General features: G+C 40.8%; 1 protein-coding gene across 1 annotated transcript in view; it reads left to right on the top strand.

The window, feature by feature from the left end:
• The window catches only part of herpud2 (HERPUD family member 2), a 71,561-nt gene extending 50,835 nt beyond the window's left edge, over window positions 1-20,726 (top strand). The window contains exons 6-8 of the mRNA XM_060822974.1: window positions 9,541-9,864; window positions 17,196-17,313; window positions 18,791-20,726. Of these exons, the coding sequence (XP_060678957.1) occupies window positions 9,541-9,864; window positions 17,196-17,313; window positions 18,791-18,979 (631 nt within the window). The 3' untranslated portion in view covers window positions 18,980-20,726. The remainder of the gene's footprint in view (window positions 1-9,540; window positions 9,865-17,195; window positions 17,314-18,790) is intronic.
• The last annotated feature ends 811 nt before the right edge of the window (window positions 20,727-21,537 follow it).

The raw sequence follows: 21,537 nt of genomic DNA, 5'->3' as shown, positions 1-21,537 counted from the left end.
AGTGAGATCAGTGTTTTACATAAATTCATGCAGTTTTTGAGCTTGGAGTTCTCCATGAATATATGCAGTTTTTGAGCAAAGTGCAATGTAACTCTGCAATAAAAATTCACCACACAAAATATATGTCTGCATGTGGGTCTTTGTCTGTCTGTGTGTGTGTGTGTGTGTGTATATAGAGGAATATCTGTGTCCGTGTGTGTGTGTATGTATATAGAGGAATATCTGTGTGCGTGTGTGTGTGTATGTATATAGAGGAATATCTGTGTGCGTGTGTAGTGCAATGGTGATCACCTGTAATGTGACATGAACCCAAGGTCCTGGTTGAGGCCCTCCCTATGGGTACCGAACTTAGCTATCAGCCTCTGCTCGGCCACTTTCCTCTGCTACCTGTCCCGAAGTCCACCTTGGAGGATGGTCACTCGAAGGTCCGAGGCTGAATGTCCTGGACCACTGAAGTGTTCCCCACCTGGGAGGGAACCCTCCTGTCTGTTAATTGTTGTGCGGTGCCCATTCATCCGTTGTCGTAGCCTTTGCTCGGTTTCCCCAATGTACCACGCAGGCACCCACACACACACTCCCACGTTCACACATGCACCCCCTTGCGGACTTAAGACACTCTGCACGCATAAGCACACTCGCGCGTGCACGAACACACTCTCTCTCACACGAACACACACACTCACAACCCCCACCCCAGACAGATAGACAAAGACCCACATGCAGACATATATTTTGTGAGGTGAATTTTTATTGCAGAGTTACATTGCACTTTGCTCAAAAACTGCATATATTCATGTAGAACTCTGAGCTCAAAAACTGCATGAATTTATGTAAAACACTGATCTCACTTATTAGATTAGAATCAATCTAAACATCAGGTCATAGTCAGAGAACACAGGGGGCCAACACCTTCAACATATTGTCTAGCTATCACCATTGTTAGCAGCTAACCCGAGAATGCAACTTTAAAAAGAAGGGTTTTGTGATTTACACATGAAAGAAGTGAAAGTATCACTGTATTCAACAGATGAAAGGCTTAATAGACAATCAATTTTTCAATGTATAATTTCAGTTACATCACACTGCAAATGTTTGCTATAAATTCTGTGTTACGATCGAACCCTCCACAATCACCTGATGAAGAAGCGTCGCTCCGAAAGCTAGTGTGCTTCCAATTAAACCTGTTGGACTATAACCTGGTGTTGTGTGATTTTTAACTAAACTAAATATAACTGAATTGTGGTCACTATCATCAAAGTGCTCACATACCTCCAAATCTAACACCTGGCCGGGTTCATTGCTCAGTACCAAATCTAATGTGGTCTCTCCCCTTGTTGGCCTTTCTAAATACTGTGTCAGAAAACCCTCCAGCACCCATTGGACAAAAACTGACCCATCTAAAGTATTTGAACTATAGTATTCCCAGTTAATATTTGGGAAGTTGAAGTCCCCCATAACAACTACCCTGTTATTCATGCTCCTATTGAGAATCACCTTTGCTATCCTTTCCTCTACATCTCTGGAACTATTCGGAGGCCTATAAAAAAACCCCAACAGGGTGACATCTCCTTTCCTGTTTCTAATCTCAGCCCATAAATCTCAATTGGCAAGTCTTCAGATGTCTTTTCTGCATCCATAACACTGTCCTTGACTAACAATGCCACACCCCCAACTCTTTTATCATATTCTCTGTTCTTAATGAAATATCTAAATCCTGGAACCTGCAACAACCATTCTTATCCCTGGTCCACCCATGTCTCTGAAACAACATCAAACTCCCAGGTACAGACCCATGCTGCAAGTTCACACACCTTATTCCAGATGCTCCTGGCCTTGAAATGGACACACTTCAAACCAACTTCTGGCTTGCCGGTGCTCTCGTGACCGTGAAATTTTATTTTGAACCTCCCTACACTTAACTTCCTCTATACTCAAACTACAACTTAGGTTCCGATCCCCCTGCTACATTAAGTTTCAGGTGAAGACCTCCTACCCCAGGAAGAGCCCCAATTATCCAGGAATCCAAAACCCTCCCTCCTGCACCATCCCTGTAGCCACGTGTTCAACCCCCTCTCTCCCTATTCCTCGCCTCACGAGCAGATGGCACAGGCAACAAACCAAAGATAACAAATCTGTTTGTCCTAGCTCTAAGCTTCCACCCTAGCTCCCTGAATTTCTGCCTTCAATCCCTATTTGTCCTTCTACCGATGTCATCTATGCCTATATGGACCACGGCTTGGGGCTACTCCCCCTCCCTGACAAGGATCCTGAAAACACGGTCAGAGACATTGGGAGGCAACACACCAACACTTGTTCCCACAGGGTCTCCTGGGAGTCCCCAGTGATGAATGCTCGGCTCCTCTTCCCCCTTCCCTTCTGAGCAACAGGGACAGACGCTGTGCCAGAAATCTGTGCCCCATTGCTTACCCCTGTGTTCTGAGTTCTGCTGTGTGAAATCATTTTACTTTGAAATTTGTGCAGTTATCAAATGTAGTTAATTTTTGTTTGCTGATGATGTTTATTTCACTTTTTTCTTTTTGAATAAATTAAACTACATTCATAATCCTCTCAAAAGAAATGGTTCTTACAGGAAAGTCTTAGCTCCTGATCAGGTCTAATGTGCATTTTAAGATTAATTTCGATGTAAGCTGTTATCCAGTTTGTCTCAATATTTTAATTGCTATCAAGTAGTAATCTGCTAATTGAAATAGGGAATTTATTATCTACAGTAGCGCCTCGACTTACGAACTTAATGCATTCTGGGACCCGGTTCGCAAACCGAAAAGTTCGTGAACTGAATCAATTTTTCCCACTATTCGAATAGTGTAAGAATGCTTGAATGTAGCAACGAACGCTGTTCACAGCGCGCGCACGCCAAAGGCGAACTGAATGAGATCACACGGGGTCCGAGAGCTTTTGCCTTCAACATGTGTGTAGCAAAGCAGAACAATGAAACCACGTGGTCGCACACGGGCTTTGTGTTCGTACCTTCAATTTCGTACGTATGTTGAAGCAAAATTTTACGTATAATCCTGTTCGTAAACCGTTTTGTTCGTGGACGGGTTCGTTCATATGTTGAGGCACTACTGTATTATTTCTTCTCCTTCCTCCTGCATTCTGTACTATTATGCAGGTACACAAGAATTGTTCAAAGCTTCGAATTTCTTTTTATCCTTTTTTATGAGATGTGGAGACTGACAAGCCATTCTTGCTTTTTTTTTTCAAGCCAATATTTTTGAAGGTTTTGAGGTAACCAAGTAACTTGCTAGGCCATTCAGAGGCAGCTAAGAGTCAATCACATAGCCACAGGGGTAATGTCATATATTGGCCAGACTGTCTGACATTCTGACAATCAGCAATCCTTTTATGCCAGACTGTGTGACACGAAGCCCACAGGTAGCACAGCCTCCCAATCATTCCTCTATTACTGAGATCTCGGTTGACAGCACAGGAGAGGCTGGACCAGCATTACCTGTGGATGAACAGGACAGTGCCCTCGAGGAAAGGATTAAAAACTCCCAGAAACGACAGCTGAGCAGGCTGAGTCCTATTCAGCTCTGTCTGACTTCATTGGCCAGGACCTGCTTAAGGTATATACAACATGGACCTTTCCTCATGGATTTGTATCATCACCCTCATCTGAAAGAGGGAGGAAATTAGAAATTGGTGACCAATTTTACTGCTGAATGTTGATCACAAAATCCTGTCTAAGGTCATTGCCAACCAGACCAAACCTGTGCTGTACTGGGCAGGGCAATCTCAGAGCTTCACACTTCTCAAGGATACAAAAGCCTACATGCAGGATAGCAGGACAGGGTGGACATCTGCCTCATTAGCCTGGACAAGGAGAAGGCCTTTGATATGATATAGCAAACCTACATGTGGGATGTGCTGTCCAAAATGGACTTTGGGGAGAGAATCTGCAATTGGATCCAGCTGCTCTATGCCAACATCAATAGTGCAGTCTCAATTAATGGATTTCCTGATCAGATCCAGAGTTAGGCAGGGCTGCACACTCTCTCCTGCCTTGTTTATGTTGTATAGGACCTCTTGCTGAAACCATTCGGAAGAATGCAAGCGTGAGAGGGGTGACGATTCCAGACAGCAGAAGCCTGCTGGTCTTTGGATGGTGTCATCATTTTCTGCTCAGGTGTGTTGTTAGTTCGCACACTCATGAGCATCTGCGACCAGTTCGAACTGGTCTCGGGAGCCAAGGTAAATGGAGGCATGAGCAAGGTCATGTTCTCTGGGAACTGGGCTGACTGAACCTTTATCCCTTTCACCATCATGGCAGATTATTTGAAGGTGCTAGGAATATGGTTCAGAGAGTCTGGGATGTGCCTAAAAACTTGGCTGGAGCGTGCTGCCGAGGTGAGGCAGAAACTAGGCTTTTGGGAGTACTGCTCCATTTCCATTCGGAGTAAAAGCTAGTCATCAGGTGTGAGATACTCTTGTTGCCCATTCCCAAAACCTGCACTGTTGCAGTCATCTAAGCCAACTTCCACTTCACCTAGGAACGTAAGATGGATCATTCTGCAGGATCATGTACAAAGTGTTGCCCCCTTTCCTGATGCCCACCTTTGTGTGTTGCTGCATCAAGCTGTGTGTAGACCCTCAGTATGCAAACACTCATTTTGTACAGACGTTCCATCTGTCCCCTGTGTTCCAGCTGTCCCCTGTGTTGCGAAGGATGGGACTGGTCTCATTGCTACAGAATGCTCCAAGTAGTTGGATCATTCCCTATCACCTGTCTTTTGTGGAAAAATTTGCAAAGAAACACATCTTTGAGTAAGTTCATCAAGCAGTGGTCAGCATGTAGCATCCTCACGACCCTGCAGCAAAAGGAGAGGACAGTGCATCCTGTCATATGGTTCCCTGAGTAGACTTTCAAAGTCATTTGGCAGAATGCCTCATTGTCAGAACTTCCCAGCAAGCATCAAGACATCACTTAGCTGGAGATGAGAAGTGAGATCCTTCATGTATGTCTGGACACTCTGCATCACCATATACTGCCCTTGAAGCAGCTGCAGGGGTTGGAGATTGTCGCAAACTTCTTTCTGGGATGAGCCCTTGCAAAGGAAATCTGGGGAAAAATGCACCGAGCTTTGTTGAGGTTTATCCGGAACAGTTCCATGATGCAGGACTCTGCTCTACGGGCTGTTCGCTGGGATATACACCAAGACAAGTACCAAGAATGCCTGGAAGACCATCTTCTCTGTGAAAGATGCTCTTTGGTCTGCCTAAAACCTGTTGGTCTTCCAGAACAACAAGTTGACCTTGACAAATGTTGCAGACTGGCACATTCCAAGGTCCAGGACTACATGTTAAATGACGCACTAAAGCTTGGGCAGCTGTCGCCAAAGTGCAATAGGAAATTACCATTGTCTAAGATCTTTCTGTTGAAGTTAAATGAGGGTCCATTCAGTTCTCGGATCCTCCCTCTGCTACAAATTTATGTAAATATAATCTTGTACAAGAAAGAAATGTCTTTGGTTTGTTTGTCAGACAATGTCAAGCTGCAATGTTTGTTTCTTTGTATGTTGCTGTACAGAACCAGATTGCTTCAGTGATTTTTATATATGAAAGATATTTTTATGAATAAAGTATGTTTTTGATATAAAATATTAGCAGACCGTAAGGGTGGCAGATTTTCGTCCCACAATGATATTAGTGAATCAAATGAACTTTTATTATAATCTGGTAGTTTCGTGATTATCACTTCTGAGACTAGCATTTGATTGCACATTTAGTTAACTGAATTTAAATTCCTCTCGTGTTATGGTAGGTTTTGAATTCCATCTGTAGGTTATTTATCTAAATTCCTGGATCAAAAAAGCTCCATAACATGACCACACCTCTGATCAGCCCTATCTATTTCTTAGTTATCTTCTTGCTTTTAATGTACTAATAAAATATATTTGTATTTTCCTTGATTTTACCAATCTGTATATTTTCTTTACTTCTAATTTAATTGTTTTATTTTACCCCCGTACTTTGTATACTTAAAATTTAGAATCCCTACAGTGTGAAAACAGGCTCTTCGGCCCTTCAAGTCCACACCAACCCTCCGAAGAGTAACCCACCCAGACCCATTCCCCTACCCAATATCCTATATTTACCCCTGCTGAAAACACCTAACCTATACATTCCTGAATACTATGGCAATTTAGCATAGCCAATCCACTTAAACTGCACATCTTTGGATTGGCCAAAATCTCTTTACAAAGAAAGAAAGAAGTGACTTCAACTTGCTACAATAATAAATTTTTATGGATTGTAATAACAGAATAATAAGAGTAGGCTATTCAACTCCTTGAGTCTGTTTGACAGTTCAAGGAGATAATGGCTGATCTGTGGCTTAACTCCATTTACTGACATTATTTATCTTCAATTTCAAAGTAACAACTGATCCCACGTTCATTGCCATTTGTGGAAAAGAGTTCCAAGCATCTACCATCCTTTGTGTGTAGAAGTGCTTCTAACATCTCTTCTGAACGGTCTGACCCTCATTTTCACCTATGTCCCATAGGTCTACAATCGCCACACAGTGGAAAGACAGTAGTCTTTCCTGATTAATATGTTGAAATCTTTGATCTGATCACCCATAACTTTCTTTATCCTGGGGAAAACAGACCTAATTTGTATAATCTCCACTCCTAACTTAACCCTGAAGTCCAAGCATCATTCTTGTAAACCTACATTGTACTCCCTCCGTGGCCAATATTACCTTCCTGAGATGTGGTGCCTAGATCTGCTCACAGTACTCCAAGTGGGGTCTAACCAGAATTTGGTATAATTGCAGTGCAACTTCTGCATCCTTGCACTCCAGCCCTCTAAACTTAAAGGCCAGCACTCCATTACTTTTCTTCATTATTTTCTGCACTTGTTTTAAATGGGTTTTTATGATGTAACTAGTGGGATGCCACAGAGTTCGGCCCTTGGACCCCAGCTACATTAACAACTTGCATAACGCGATAGGCTCTACAGCCAAATTTGCTGGTGACACAAAAGTAGGCAAGATGGTAAATTGCAATGAGGAAATAAGAACCCTACGAATAGATATAGATATATTAGGAGAATGGGCTAAAAATATGGAAAATGGAGTTTAGTGTAGATAAATAAGAGGTCATGCATTTAGGTCAAAAAAATGGCAAAGCAGCCTATTAATGCAGAGAGACTTCGGCCTGTTCCAGTGTAGAGGGATCTAGGTGTACTCGTTTGAGTCACAGTAACTAGTGCACAGGTACAGCAGATAATAAAGAAAGTGACTGGCATGTTGAATTTTATAGCTAAAGGAATAGAATATAAAGGTAAGGAAGTATTGTTGCATCTATACTAGATGTTGGTAAGACTGCACCTGGGGTATTGTACACAGTTTTGGTCCCCTTATTTTAGAAAAAATGCAGTGGCTGTGGAGGAGGTTCATGAGATTGATCTCAGAGGTAAGGTGTTTGTCATATAAAGAGAGATTGAAGAGTTTTTAGACCTATATTCTCTGGAATTTAGAAGAATATGGGGATATCAAATTGAGGTATTCAGGATGATAAAAGTTGTGGATAAAATAGATGTGGAGTGGAAGCTTCCTCTTGTGGAACATTTCAGGACAAGAGGTCATAGTCTTAGGATAAGGGGTAGCAAATTTGAAACAGAGTTGAAGGGAAACTATTTCTCCCAAAGGGTTGTGAATCTGTGGAATTTGCTACCCCAAAGTGCAGTGGATGCTGGGACAGTGAATAAATTTAAGGAGGAGTTATCTAAGTTTTTAATTGGTAATGAGTTGGAGAGATATGGAGAGAAGGCAAAAAGGTGGAGGTAGGGAGCATATCAGCTATGATCAAATGGCGGAGAGACTCAATGGGTCGACTGGCCTCATTCTGATCCTACATCTTATGAACTCTTATGAACTTAAAGACATTTTAAAGATCTATGCACCTGAACCCCCAAGTCACATTGGACATCCACTATATTTAACTTCATGCCATACAGAAAGTACCCTGATCTATCCTTCCTTGGCCCAAAGTGGAGGACCTCACATTTATTTACTTTGAACTCAGCTTTGCCCATTCATTTAGTCTATCAACATCCCTTTGTAATTTTATGCTATAATCTACACTGTCTACAATGCTACCAAACTTTGTCATCAGCAGTTTTGATAATATCACTTTCCATTCCATTTTCCAAGATTAATAATAAGCGATGTGAATAATTGAGGCCCTAATTCTTGTTGTACATCATCAGTCACATCCTTTTAATTTGAGTGTGCACTATCCATACTTTCTGTCACTTGCCACACCACCAATTTCCCAGCAATGTCAGTAATTTGCTCTCAATTCCATGGGTTTCTTCCTTAGTTAACAGTCTGTAATGTGGGAATTTATCAAATGCCTCTCTTGTCTACATAAACAGCATCTATCGACATTCCCCTGTTCACTATCTTTGGCACCGTTTTCAAAACATTGAGTGAGCTTTGTCTGGCATGACCTACCTGTCATGAATTCATGCTGACTACTCCCCCTGATTAACTGAAAATTTTCAAGGTATTCTTTTACCTATATGGATGATATATTTGTTACAACACTGGGTAAGCCCTCCTGCTTAATTTAATCCAGCAACACAGAAAAGATTTATCCCATGCAGTAATCTGTGAAAATTTGAGAAGCCAAGGGCGATTTAAATTAAAAATCAACAACTTTATTTCTTCAAGTATAACAGAGAATGATTAAATAACAACAATTTACAACTCCTTCCTCTAACCTGTCTTTTAGTTTCCCTTCTATAATATTAGTCCGATAAAACCCCCAATTTAAGATTTATCAAAAATTCAAGTTTTCAAAACCTGCCAGCTGTCCTGTCTTCTCTTTGCAGATTTGTTATCCAGGTCGATGTCAATGATTTCTTCTGTGTAGATACCTCTCTGACAAGTCTGACTAACAGTCTATATCTGTTGGTCTTGTGGCTGTTCCCTTCCAACTGTTCAGTTTTCCCTGGTCTTATACCCCCAAAGCATCAGATTGTGTCCTTGGCCTTTAAGGTTGTCAATATACTAAAGTCAAACTTGATTGGAATTTGATGTTTTTGGGGTATAATTTAAATTGATTGGCCTAATTCAAATTTGTTTTTGTCTCCAGACAAACAGCTATATTAACTGCTGGGAGCACATGCTACATTGTATCTTGTTGAAAACATTTGATGCTGTCAGGTAGTTCTGCTAGCTTTTAACTTTCTTAGAGGTACAGTATTTCTACATCTTCATTAACAGATATTAGGCTAATTGATCTGTATTTCCCTTGTGCAAGTTGTTTTGCCATGAAAAGCTGCCTCTAGTTCAGCATAGATTCTAGAGCAAAAACGAAAGTTGGGCTTTCCGAATATTGATGGAGAAAGAGGATCTTTGATTTCCATATGGCTCGTATTATCTTTTGTTTGGGAGTGTATGCTGCCAAAAACTGAGAACCTCTTTCTTCCCTACTCTCCATTCTGACATCTGACCTCTTAATGAGCACCAAACTTCATAATTTGTTTCTTTTTCCCTGTCTCTAGTCAAGCTGCAGCCAGGCTCTCAGGATCAACCAATACACAGTCCTCCAGTCCAGCATCTTCTGAGCCCGTGAACCCTGAGCCTAATCGCCCAGATGATGCCCCAGCCGCCCCCATTGCAGCTGTTCCAGACAACAGACCCATCAACCAGAATATTCAGATGAACGCACAGGGAGGCCCAGTCCTAAATGAGGAGGACTTAAATCGTGATTGGTTGGACTGGATGTACACAGTCTCCCGAGCAGGCATCCTGCTAAGTATTGTCTATTTCTACTCTTCTTTCAGCCGCTTTGTGATGGTGATGGGAGCAATTTTGCTGGTTTATCTGTAAGTAATTATTCTTTTTTTTCAATATTCGATTTGTAATTAAATTCGAAACTGGGCCTTAAAAAGAGTTTCCCATTACGATGAGTATTTTTTCCCAGTTAGGAAGACAGACATGAGAAATCTTTAGTAACTGCTTTATGTCCTTGTAATATTTTGAAAATATGTGATGTTTTCCATCAAACCTGATTATAAAATGTTGTTCAGTCATCCCATAAGATTTGAGTTGTCTTACTGAAACTAACAGGAATGGAATAATGAGTTCATAAAACTATGCATCTGATCCAATACTGGTACTAAGATTATGTCTTCAACTCACTGTTTCATGAATATTTTCAATCCTAACTCCTAGCAACAGTTTATTCTTTTGACAAAAGAGAGGAAAAAACTTTTTTGTTATTTTGCTTATTCATTCATGTTGATAATATGCAGTGTATAATTTTCAGGTTTTGTAAACATCAACTTTTTTGTAATTCTTATGACTTTTATTCTTGGGTTCTGATTTTGTAATTCGAAGTTATTGACAGTAGCCCAGTCAGTTTCTGTCATTTCTAGCTGGCTGTAACTCTGCTCGTATTAGGTACTTGGGGCATCCTGTAACTTTTTTATACATGAACTGTGCAACCTGTGTGTGATTTGGCTTGTGAAGTTCCTGGATTGTCAGCATGTAGCCATGTGCTAAGTAGATGTAAGTGCTTTGAACACAAACATTGAATATATTGTTGTTGTTGAGGTGTAGACGACATCAGCTTGACAACATGTCTAACGCATTCATAGTTGTAATGGGAGCAGAGTCATCAACCCTGAAGATTTGGATCAGGGATGCATGTAAAAGCTAAATCAAGTAAAACAGACAGATTTCTATGCCTTAAAGGACTTCGGTGATTCAGTTGGTAAGAGGCAAAATAAGAAGGAGAAATCAAAAGACGCCTCCAATCTTCATGGAAATGGATTTTCTGGTGGGTGATGAAGAATGAAAGGGAGAGGAGTAAGTAAAGGGGAATGGTAGGGGGCCAGTATCTGTGGTGTGTGACAATCAGTGACAGGTAATTGTCGGACTGAATGAGGTTTACAAATAAGTAGAGCAAGAACATGGTGTTCATATCTAAAGATGTGAATTGTAAATCTGAGGCGGGGGGTAGGTAACTGAGTTAGGCTAAACAACCAATATAGGTCAAGATCAGTAAAATAGACAAACCAGTTTCTGTGCTGGATTGGATATGGAATTTGGGTGAAATGTACTACTTATACAGAGTGTGTAGTGAAGAGCCAGCTAGCAAAGTGTTACAATAGTTAAATCTTGAGCTGATAAGATTTTCAATTGAGGTACTGGTGGAAATGAACAATTTTGTCCAGTTGGAAGATTGCACAAGATGCAAGGTTGTGAATAAACTAGTTAACAAGTCTGAGCCAATGGCATGGATACCAAATGGTAGTTAATAAGTTGGCCTAGTACTTAACTGAAGGAAATAGTGGCTGATCCAAGACTAGATCAGGGGTTCAAATGGAATTGCAAGAAACATGGGGCAAAAACCTCCTGAGGTCACAATGCAGTTGAGAACATCACAGAGGAAAGGGAAGTTGAAGGTGAAGGTGGTAGATTGTTAATCTCTCAGACATTCCCAGCTATAAAGTTTTGAATTAATGCAATTAAATGATTATTAATGCAGTTGTTTCTGCCACCTTAAGGACAACAACCTTTTAACACAAAGTGGAGTGAAAAGCTGAAACATTCTGCTTCCTGAATTCTGGAGGCGAATTGAAATTTTCACAATTCCAATGGATGCATGTTTGTCGGGTAATAACATTATGGTATATGGAGAAATGTTGGTAAATGGAGCTGTGCAGACTGGCAAGGATGTAGTTGAATGGCTGAAATAATTGAATAGGCAAAAACAATGACTGCAGGTGCTGGAAACCAGATTCTGGATTAGTGGTGCTAGAAAAGCACAGCAGTTCAGGCAGCATCCGAGGAGCAGTAAAATCGACGTTTCAGGCAAAAGTCCTTCATCAGGAATACAGGGAGAGTGCCTGAAGGGTGGAGAGATAAATGAGAGGAGGGTGGGGGTGGGGAGAAAGTAGCATAGAGTACAATAGGTGAGTGGGGGTGAGGATGAAGATGATGGGTCAGGGAAGGGGGTGGGGGAAGGTAGCAAAGAGTACAATGGGTGAATGGGGGTGGGATGAAGGTGACTTGCATTTGGCACAAATGGATATGTTTTCAATTTGTGTTTCATGATCTAGAATCCAGAGTCTAGATATTTGAAAGATGACCACCATCGCCTCCAATATTTCAAGGATCACTTCCTTTAGTATTCTGGGCTGTAGATTATTAGGCCCTCATTGTCAACCTTAACCCTATTAATTTCCCAGCACTACGTTCTTACTAATACTGATTTCTTCAATTCTGTCCCCTTACTAGACCCTTGGTTCCTTAACGTTTTGGGGGAGTTATTTGTGCTCTGCTTTGTGAAGGCAGAACCAAAGTATCTTCTCAGTTCTTATGCCATTTGTTTCTTCACTATTTGTAATGTCCCCAGCTACTGAATGTAAGGGCTGCAAATGTGTTGCTGGTCAAAGCACAGCAGGCCAGGCAGCATCTCAGGAACAGAGAATTCGACGTTTCGAGCATGAGCCCTTCATCAGGAATAAGAGAGAGAGAGAGCCAAGCAGGCTAAGATAAAGGGTAGGGAGGAGGGACCAGGGGGAGGGGCGATGGAGGTGGGATAGGTGGAAGGAGGTCAAGGTGAGGGTGATAGGCCGGAGTGGGGTGGGGGCGGAGAGGTCAGGAAGAGGATTGCAGGTTAGGAGGGCGGTGCTGAGTTGAGGGAACCGACTGAGACAAGGTGGGGGGAGGGGAAATGAGGAAACTGGAGAAATCTGAATTCATACCTTGTGGTTGGAGGGTTCCCAGGTGGAAGATGAGGCGCTCCTCCTCCAGCCATCGTGTTGTTATGTTCTGCCGGTGGAGGAGTCCAAGGACCTGCATGTCCTCGGTGGAGTGGGAGGGAGAGTTAAAGTGTTGAGCCACGGGGTGATTGGGTTGGTTGGTTCGGGCGGCCCGGAGGTGTTCTCTGAAGCGTTCCGCAAGTAAGCGGCCTGTTTCACCAATATAGAGGAGGCCACATCGGGTGCAGCGGATGCAATAGATGATGTGTGTGGAGGTACAGGTGAACTTGTGGCGGATATGGAAGGATCCCTTGGGGCCTTGGAGGGAAGTGAGTGTGGAGGTGTGGGCGCAAGTTTTACATTTCCTGCGGTTGCAGGGGAAGGTGCCGGGGGTGGAGGTTGGGTTGGTGGGGGGTGTGGATCTGACGAGGGAGTCACGAAGGGAGTGGTCCTTGCGGAACGCTGATAGGGGAGGGGAGGGAAATATATCCTTGGTGGTGGGGTCCGTTTGGAGGTGGTGGAAATGGCGGCGGATGATACGTTGTATGCGGAGGTTGGTGGGGTGGTAGGTGAGAACCAGTGGGGTTCTGTCTTGGTGGCGGTTGGAGGAGCGGGGCTCAAGGGCGGAGGAGCGGGAAGTGGAGGAGATGCGGTGGAGGGCATCGCCGATCACGTCGGGGATCTACATTTTGTCTTTGCTGAGCTTTTTCTCTTCAGATGACATATTGTAACTGCTCTTAAAGCCTTGAGTTGTGTTGTTTTATAAACAATTTTATTGCATGTGTATCAATTGTCAGAACATGAAATATGCTGCTCCTTTGATCCTGCATTGCTTCACTGATGCACCTTCTATAAACTGCCTCTGATAGCACTTGGCTAGATTTCACAACTCATCCTGTCTGTTTTCATGCCATAAATGTAATTTTAATAAAACAAAGAGGGCCTTCCTTTAATTAAACATTTTTTTGTCATGTAACTCTCTTGTCTAATCACATTTGATTGCTATTCTGTTTGTCATGATGTTACTTGGTTTTTAGCAGCAAAGCTGTTTTGGTGAATGAAGCAAAGTATCATACTTTTGTAGATGCTTATTGGATTAGAAAGTCTGACACTTTTTAGAAACCAGACAGTGTCACTGCTAAATACAAAGTGCATGTTGACAGTTATGAGACACATTCTTCACACTTTAATACAGACAATCCAGTGAAGCTGTAAAGTCATTTATATGTTTGCTGGGTTACTTTATGCTATCATAATTCACTGCAAAAAATTGAAACTCCTTTTAATACATCAGGCATCAGTTTGTTTCTCCACAATCTCAGAACAAAGAATAATTTGTTTCTGTCCCTAACGTACCACTATCTTAATTTTAAAATCAAAGTCAAAGAGCATTACTGTTCCAGCCATAATTCAGAAGATTTCTTTTTAGATTCCACATTGCTTTGGAACCCTTAATTTATCTCACGGAGGTGCTGTTTACCTCCAACATTGGAACAAAGAACTTGGCAATTCTGCTTTTATACTTCACTATGAAATAGACTTTTATTCTTACACAATATGTATTCCTGCTCAGGCTTGCAAATTATTACCTTGCCTTGGTTTTTATTTATTTTGTCTCCCTTCACTTGGAGCTCTTCATTGGCTCATGTTTCAGTTCCAATTTTATTTGTCCCTCTGCTGTTGTCTCTTAAAGAAGTGAATATACCTTTCTTCTGATTATGGTAATTACACTAAACATATCCCATTTTTGCCCACTCCTCCGCAAATCTGCTTTTGAGTCCTCTTCTTTCTGTTAGGTCACATCAAACAAACCTACCAGACTTACTGTTATGCAAAGCAAATCTTATCAAAATTTGAGTGAAGAAAATTTTTAAACTCTACTGCAAATCACTTGAAACTTTCTTCAGGATTATGTCTGCCAAAATTCAGCAACTAACAGTAAAGTATTAATGTAGAAACATAGAAAATAGGAGCAGTGGTGGACCATTCAGCCCTTCATGCCTGCTTCACAATTCATATGATCATGTCTGATCATCAAACTCAAATGTTTCTCCCTTAGAACCTTTTGATCCCTTAGCCACAAGTGCCCCAACTTCTTGTTGGAATCACGTGTTTTGGCTTTGACTGCTTTCTATGGTAGTGAATTTCTCCACAATTTCAGAACAAAGAATAATTTGTTTCCGTCCCTCCTCCTCTCATCTCAGTTCTAAATGGTTTACCCTGTTTCCTTAGGCAGTGAGCTGTGGACTCCTTTGCTATCAAGAACATCCAGCCTGTATCGATCCTGGCTAATCCTGTTAGGATCTAATAAGTTTGTATGAGATGTCTCTCCACCTGCACGTCCCACCCTCAACCTTCAATTCTTCTAAACTCCAGTGAATACAATCCTAACCAATTCAACTTCTCTTATGTCAGTCCCACCATCCTAGAAATCAGTCTGCAAACTTTTGTTGCACTCCCTCCTATAGCAAGAACAGTAGGTAATTTCAGTAGTCTTAATTGTGACTGAGTTGTGAAAGCAATTTGGAATCCATTTGAACATCTGGATTTTATGTTTTTAATCAAGAGTGTTCTTTGGAGCTCTTCTCTTAACAGTAAAAGGAAATCAAGTTAATTTGGCCTGCTGCATGCACTTTGCTATTGCATTTTCAAATGCATTAAATGCACATAACTTAATCCATGAGGAGAAGATTGGGTATAAACCGTTTTTATTGGAAGTTTACACATAGTATTTTACCCCTTTTTGGGAAATAATGGTGAATCAGTGATCATCAGCCCTTTAAAACCAGTCATAAATGCTGGTTTTGGACAGCACAGTGGCACAGTAGTTAGCACTGTTGCCTCACAGCACCAGAGACCCGGGTTCAATTCCCGCCTCAGGTGACTGACTGTGTGGAGTTTGCACATTCTCCCAATGTCTGTGTGGATTTCCTCCGAGTGTTCTGGTTTCCTCCCAAAGTCCAAAAATGTGCAGGTTAGGTGGATTGGCCATGCTAAATTGCCCATAGTGTTAGGTGAAGGGGTAAAATGTAGGGGAGTCGGTTTGGGTGGGTTGCGCTTCGGTGGATCGGTGTGGACTTCTTGAGCCGAAGGGCCTGTTTCCACACTGTAAGTGATCTAATCTACTTCATTCTGAATAATTTCTCACATGGGACTCAAACCCACAGAAACAGGGATGCTACCACTGCCCCACCAGACCACCTACAGCTAACATTGAGAAGTGAAGAATGCAGTAGGCTTCAGAAGAGTATTTGCATGATATATTAGGAGCAGGTTTGTCAAATGTACATTCTGTGCATCACATTTCAGAATGATCTTAATCCATTGGTGAGATTGCAGAAGTGGTTTATATAAATGGGCCCAGGGATGAGAAACATTAGTTATGCGGATAGGTTAGTGAAGAGGCTAAGAGGAGATATGATAGAGGTTTTCAAAATCTGGCTGGATATAGTAGAAACTGTTCCTGCTCCTAAAAAGGGTCAAGAACAAGAGGGTATAGATTTAAAATGATCTGCAAAAAAATATTTTCACTTTGCATGTAGTTTGTGTATGGAATGCAATGCCTGGAAATGTGGCGGAGTTAGGTTCATTTGAAGCATTCAAGAGAGCATTGGACATTTTATTCAGATAATGTGCAGTCGTATAAAGAGAAAGCAAAAGATTGACACTCGGAAATAATGTTCACTTAAGCTGGTATAGGCACGATGGGCCAAATGACTGCCTTCTGTACTGTGACATTGTGAAGTCCTGTGTGCTGCCATTTCAGATTTGAAAATTGTACTTGTCCAAAAACAGTCATGTATGCTGCTTTATCGTGTTCCAAAGATGTGCGGGTCAGGTGAACTGGCCATGCTAAATTGCCCGTAGTGTTAGGTAAGGGGTAAATGTAGGGGTATGGGTGGGTTGCGCTTCGGCGGGTCGGTGTGGACTTGTTAGACCGAAGGGCCTGTTTCCACACTGTAAGTAATCTAATCTAATCTAAAACTCTCCCATTTCCCCAGAATAGACTTGTTGCTGTACAGCACTCATCAATTGCCTTGTGTGAGAAGTGGTGATCTGATCCAGATAGCAATTGTATGTTTTTGGTGGAGCTGTTTAATGTGTTTATGAAAGAGTCAGACAGGCTATCTCGTGCTCCAATGATTGCAGCACACTTCACTGCTGTAGAATTCACAAGAGGCCTCAATTTTCTTTTCATTCTGGAGGCCTGTCTTTTCATGTGCTATATCAATGAAGAGCAGTTTGTCATCTTTTCCAACTGCTGATTACTATAGAGCTTTAGTTCCATTTTTGGATTCAATTGGTCAGTAGTTGAAATGCATTTAACTATTTCTAGAGCAGGAGTTCTCTCATCTGTTTTGTTTTTTAAAAAAAATTCACCATAGTGTGCTTTAAACTGTGTAAAACTATACTTGATACCAGCTATGTTCATTTGAAAACTCTAGGCATCAAGCTGGGTGGTTCCCATTCAGACAAGATGCACCAAATCGGCGACCAGCAAATCATCCCATGGAGTTCAACCAGGAAGGGCAAGAAGATAATGCCTTTGAAGTTCGTGAAATGGTGAGTTTGAACTTGCTCCAAATGTCATTCATCTATGTCTCCATGGTGACTGATGGAGTTGACGAAATAACAGAAGAGTTAATCTTCCAGAATCAAAAGGAATGGTGCAAGGAAAGAAATTCAGAAACATGACCTGAGGCAGGTGCACTGTTCATGGAGAGTAACAATGAAAATTAAAACTAAACCTGCAAAGAAAAGGAAGCACAATCAGGATCAGGTTAATGGATCCTTAAGCTTTGTTGGACTATGTTCCATAGAAGTGTCTGTCATATGCTTTGAGTCATTGCTTTACCTTCATTTCTAATACATTGATAAACTGAGAGTGCTCAGAATAAAATTTTTATTCTGCATGGTACTACTAAGTGAAGAGTTCTCAAAAGGGAATCAAAATGTCTTGGAAATCTAATTTGCTTGAGGCAAATGTTAGTCTGTAAATTCTTGGCCTGGGTTCTGAACCAAAGCACAAAGTGAAACACCTTGGATATCTTTGCTTTACACAGTTGTTGTGGACCAGGGCAGACCCCCTCACATTTCAAAAAAGTAGCCCAGAACTTAACTTTGCTAGTTGTTTTAAGCAGGTATAAAGTGGATATTCCAGGATAGATGCTGCTATTCAAATCACTTAGTTTGAAACAAAACATAACTTATCTACAAGATTACCGAATGAAACACAAACAAAAGAGAACAGAATACAGAATAACTTAATCTGTTGGTTTTTTCTATAGGTTATCCCAACTTAATGATGCAGTTCCAAATACTTGCAACAATCTTCATAAACACCCTTTGGCATAAAAGGTAAAATCAAACACCCTGTTTTATAGGAGAGATGTCAGAGAGAAAGCACCAACATGGACCTCCTTCTTTGGGTCCAGCACTGCTTTCAGTGAATAGGCAGACTAAAGAAAAACTGAGCTGGGAGTACTGGCCACTCCCTTTTGATTGTGCACGTGTTTTTTTTCAAAACTTAAAAACCTTTTGCCTGAGGCAGTATCTGTCAGCCACATTCAAATTGGCCCTAAAACCCTTCAACCCCAGACTTTTCAGAGTCTGTGACTTTTATGACCTCTCTGGAAAATAAAACAAAAACGACATAACCTTGTTAAAGGAGCAGCATTGTCTCTTTTTTTTTAAAATAGAAAGTAAATTGCATTTACCAGATAAAGCAGAGAAGCAGTGAGTGATCAGAGTGAAGGCAGAGATTAGCCCCAATGCTAACTAGGGAAAGAAGAATCTCAACAATGCAATCTTTACAGGTAGTGCACACTGCTATTTATTTCTAGTAAATGCTTTATACCTCCTGTTAATCCTCATAAAGCTACTACTTTTGGCTGATTTCTAACAGTAGCTTTCCTCGGGATGATATTAAAAAAATGTGCATTTGTTCATTGAATACACCAAGATTTACTTTTGGTGCAGGTAAGCAGTTTGAAATGTATACGAATGTGAACTAATTATAACAGGTTCTTTTTTCTTTTAGGAGCGGTTAATGGATGAAGGTCTGGACGATGATAGTGGAGAAAGTGGTGAAAGTGGTGATAGTGGTGATGATACCACTGAAAGCACAACAGGGACAGAGCCACCAGGTTTCATGGCTTCTGCATGGTCATTCATCACCACTTTCTTTACCTCACTCATCCCGGAAGGCCCCCCTCAAGTTGGCAACTAGGAAAAGCAGTAGACTTTTCATCTGACTGCTCACTACAGCTGTATATTTGAGTGGCATTTACTAAAAAACAAACCAAGACTGAAGTGTTGGGAGTATACTTAACCCTTTATTGTGTTGCCATTGTCTCTGCAATTTTCCATGCTGTTAAGTCTTTCTCCTGATGCTGGCATACATTTGAGTTTCACTGCTTTTATTGCACCCAAATTCTGGAGGGCACCAAATGAACATGTGCTTTCCTCCGTTTCATTATCACTGCTTTACATTAGCAAAGATAAAATATTATAAAAGTTACCAGTCTTCCGTGGTTTTGTTGTGATTGCCACTAGCTGTGATTTTAGTAACAACTGGGGGCTGGCAACAGAAAATACAGAGAGCTAAGTAAACTAGACTAGCCTTGTCAAGACCTGGAGAATTGAAGAATCCGTTTGCTTTAAAACTTCTTTTTAATCAAAGCAAAACTGCTAAAAGCAAGATCTCCTGTTTTTCTGACGTGCTGCAGTCAGTTACCAAATTAATGCTCTTTTTTCCCTCTGATTTTTCAGCAGCTGATAGCTTAATTTCTGATTTGTACAAACGCTGCCACCTGGTGGAAAATACCCTCCATAAAACGTGAATTTGAACTGAGTACTTGGGTGCTAACCAGGTGGAAGTGTAGAATGAAACACACTTAAACTTGTCCTGTTCTTCAGCCATATGACATTCTGGAGCATTCATGACATTGGTAATACTTCCAAGCAGTGTTTTGGGGTTTAAAAGGCTAAGAACAGAAATAAATAGATTTACTTTCTACTTGTTATATACTTTTTAAACAACTTTTACATTTTACAAACTCATTTTAGGATTATATATTTTACTGCCTTGATTTTATCAATGGCATTCAAAACTTGAAGGCATAAGTTTCAGGATCATTAGTAAGACTATTGCTGCCAGTTTTCAATTGGAAAGGACAATGTGATTTGTTAAGTGGCCTATGTTACTGATACAGTACAAGTGTAAGAACATAGACGTATAAATAATGTGATCTGTCTGAGAACATTACCAGCCTGAACAGCAATAAATGCTACATATAAAGAAAGCAGCACTATTTGGTACTTTACAGAAGAAAAGGACCAAATAAGGTCAGTGCCTGCAGCATGCTAATATATTTCACATTAAAATACTGTCACAATGTATCGCTGATTGTTAGAGAAAAAAATAAAGCAAATAATGATTATTTGAATAAGCATCGCCATGAACGTGTGCATTTAAAATGTGACATATTTGGACTATGTGGAATACTGCATTGTAATAGGTTTTTAAAGAAGTGATTTGGGTAGTTTCTGCACCAAGGCCTCTTAATGAAAATGTAAACACTTCCTCCTTGCACCCCATTGTGGGATATTGCACCTTGTAACCTGGCGCACACAGGTCAGTCTCATTACTTCTAATCTTATACACAATACCTTTGAAAGGAAAATAGTTATTAATGTCCCAACATTGACACCTGCAATATAATAATTAGGTTTGTTTAGCTGTTAAGGTCCTTTTCCAAACTATTGCTCAGTCAACATTCAGTTGATTCCCATTTCTAAAATTGTCAGAGGTACTGCACAAAAAAATCCCTTTTTTTAATTATTATTGAAATGCACAAGGACAAATTTCAGCCCTTAATGGACAAACTCCATCTTTGTGTTTTAAGTAATTCTAGTCGTACCCTGCTGCATTTCCATGTAATATTGTATTTATAAATAAATTTGACTTAATTTTAGTTTGTCGCACTGGTTTGGCATTGAGAATAATATCCATCCATATAGCCGCTGTTCTTAATTTTTGACTTTGTACTACATTATTACATTGGTGCCTTTCATCCAAGTTTCAGTTGATGAGAGATGAAATTCTAGTTGTTTTAAATTTACACTTCATAGCAAAATTGTTGGGAGAAAGTTTGAAATTTTTATTTCCTCTATTACTGAACACAAGCCTTGAAACTGTATGTCCTGATATAGTCTTTTGACATTAATGTCACGTTGAATGAATTGTGCTTTAATGCAGTAATTGAGCAAATTACTTTCCTTCCACAGGATATGAGCATCACTGGCTAGGCCAGCATGTTTTCCATCCCTAATCGCCCTTGAGAAAGTGGTTGTAAGCTTCCACCTTGATCTGCTGCAGTCCGTGTGTACTGTGTACTTGGACAATGTTGCTCTGAAGAGTGTGTTCCAGGATTTTGATCCAGTGACATTGAAGGAACAGAGATAGTGCTAAATCAGAATGATGTGTAAATTGGCAAGGAGCTTACAGATGGAGTTCCTATGCATCTGCTGCCCTTGTCCTTCTGGGTGGTCACTGGTTTGGCAGATGTTAAAAGAACCTTCAGTGAATTGCTGAGGTATATCTTGTAAATGGTATAAACTGCTGTCGCTGTGCATTGGTGGTGGACGATGTAAATGGCACCCATTCACCATCTTAAACAATCAGCATTAGCTTTAAGTATTTCATTGCACAACTGATTACACTTCAAAATTGTGAAGTGTTAAGATAGCTGAGATTGTGAAGTGGTTTGCATTTGTATAGCAACA

Source organism: Hemiscyllium ocellatum, chromosome 4 (genome assembly GCF_020745735.1).
Source record: "Hemiscyllium ocellatum isolate sHemOce1 chromosome 4, sHemOce1.pat.X.cur, whole genome shotgun sequence".
Taxonomy (NCBI): domain Eukaryota; kingdom Metazoa; phylum Chordata; class Chondrichthyes; order Orectolobiformes; family Hemiscylliidae; genus Hemiscyllium; species Hemiscyllium ocellatum.
The sequence above is the reverse complement of the archived record's forward strand: the minus strand, read 5'-3'. Positions and strand labels throughout refer to the sequence as shown.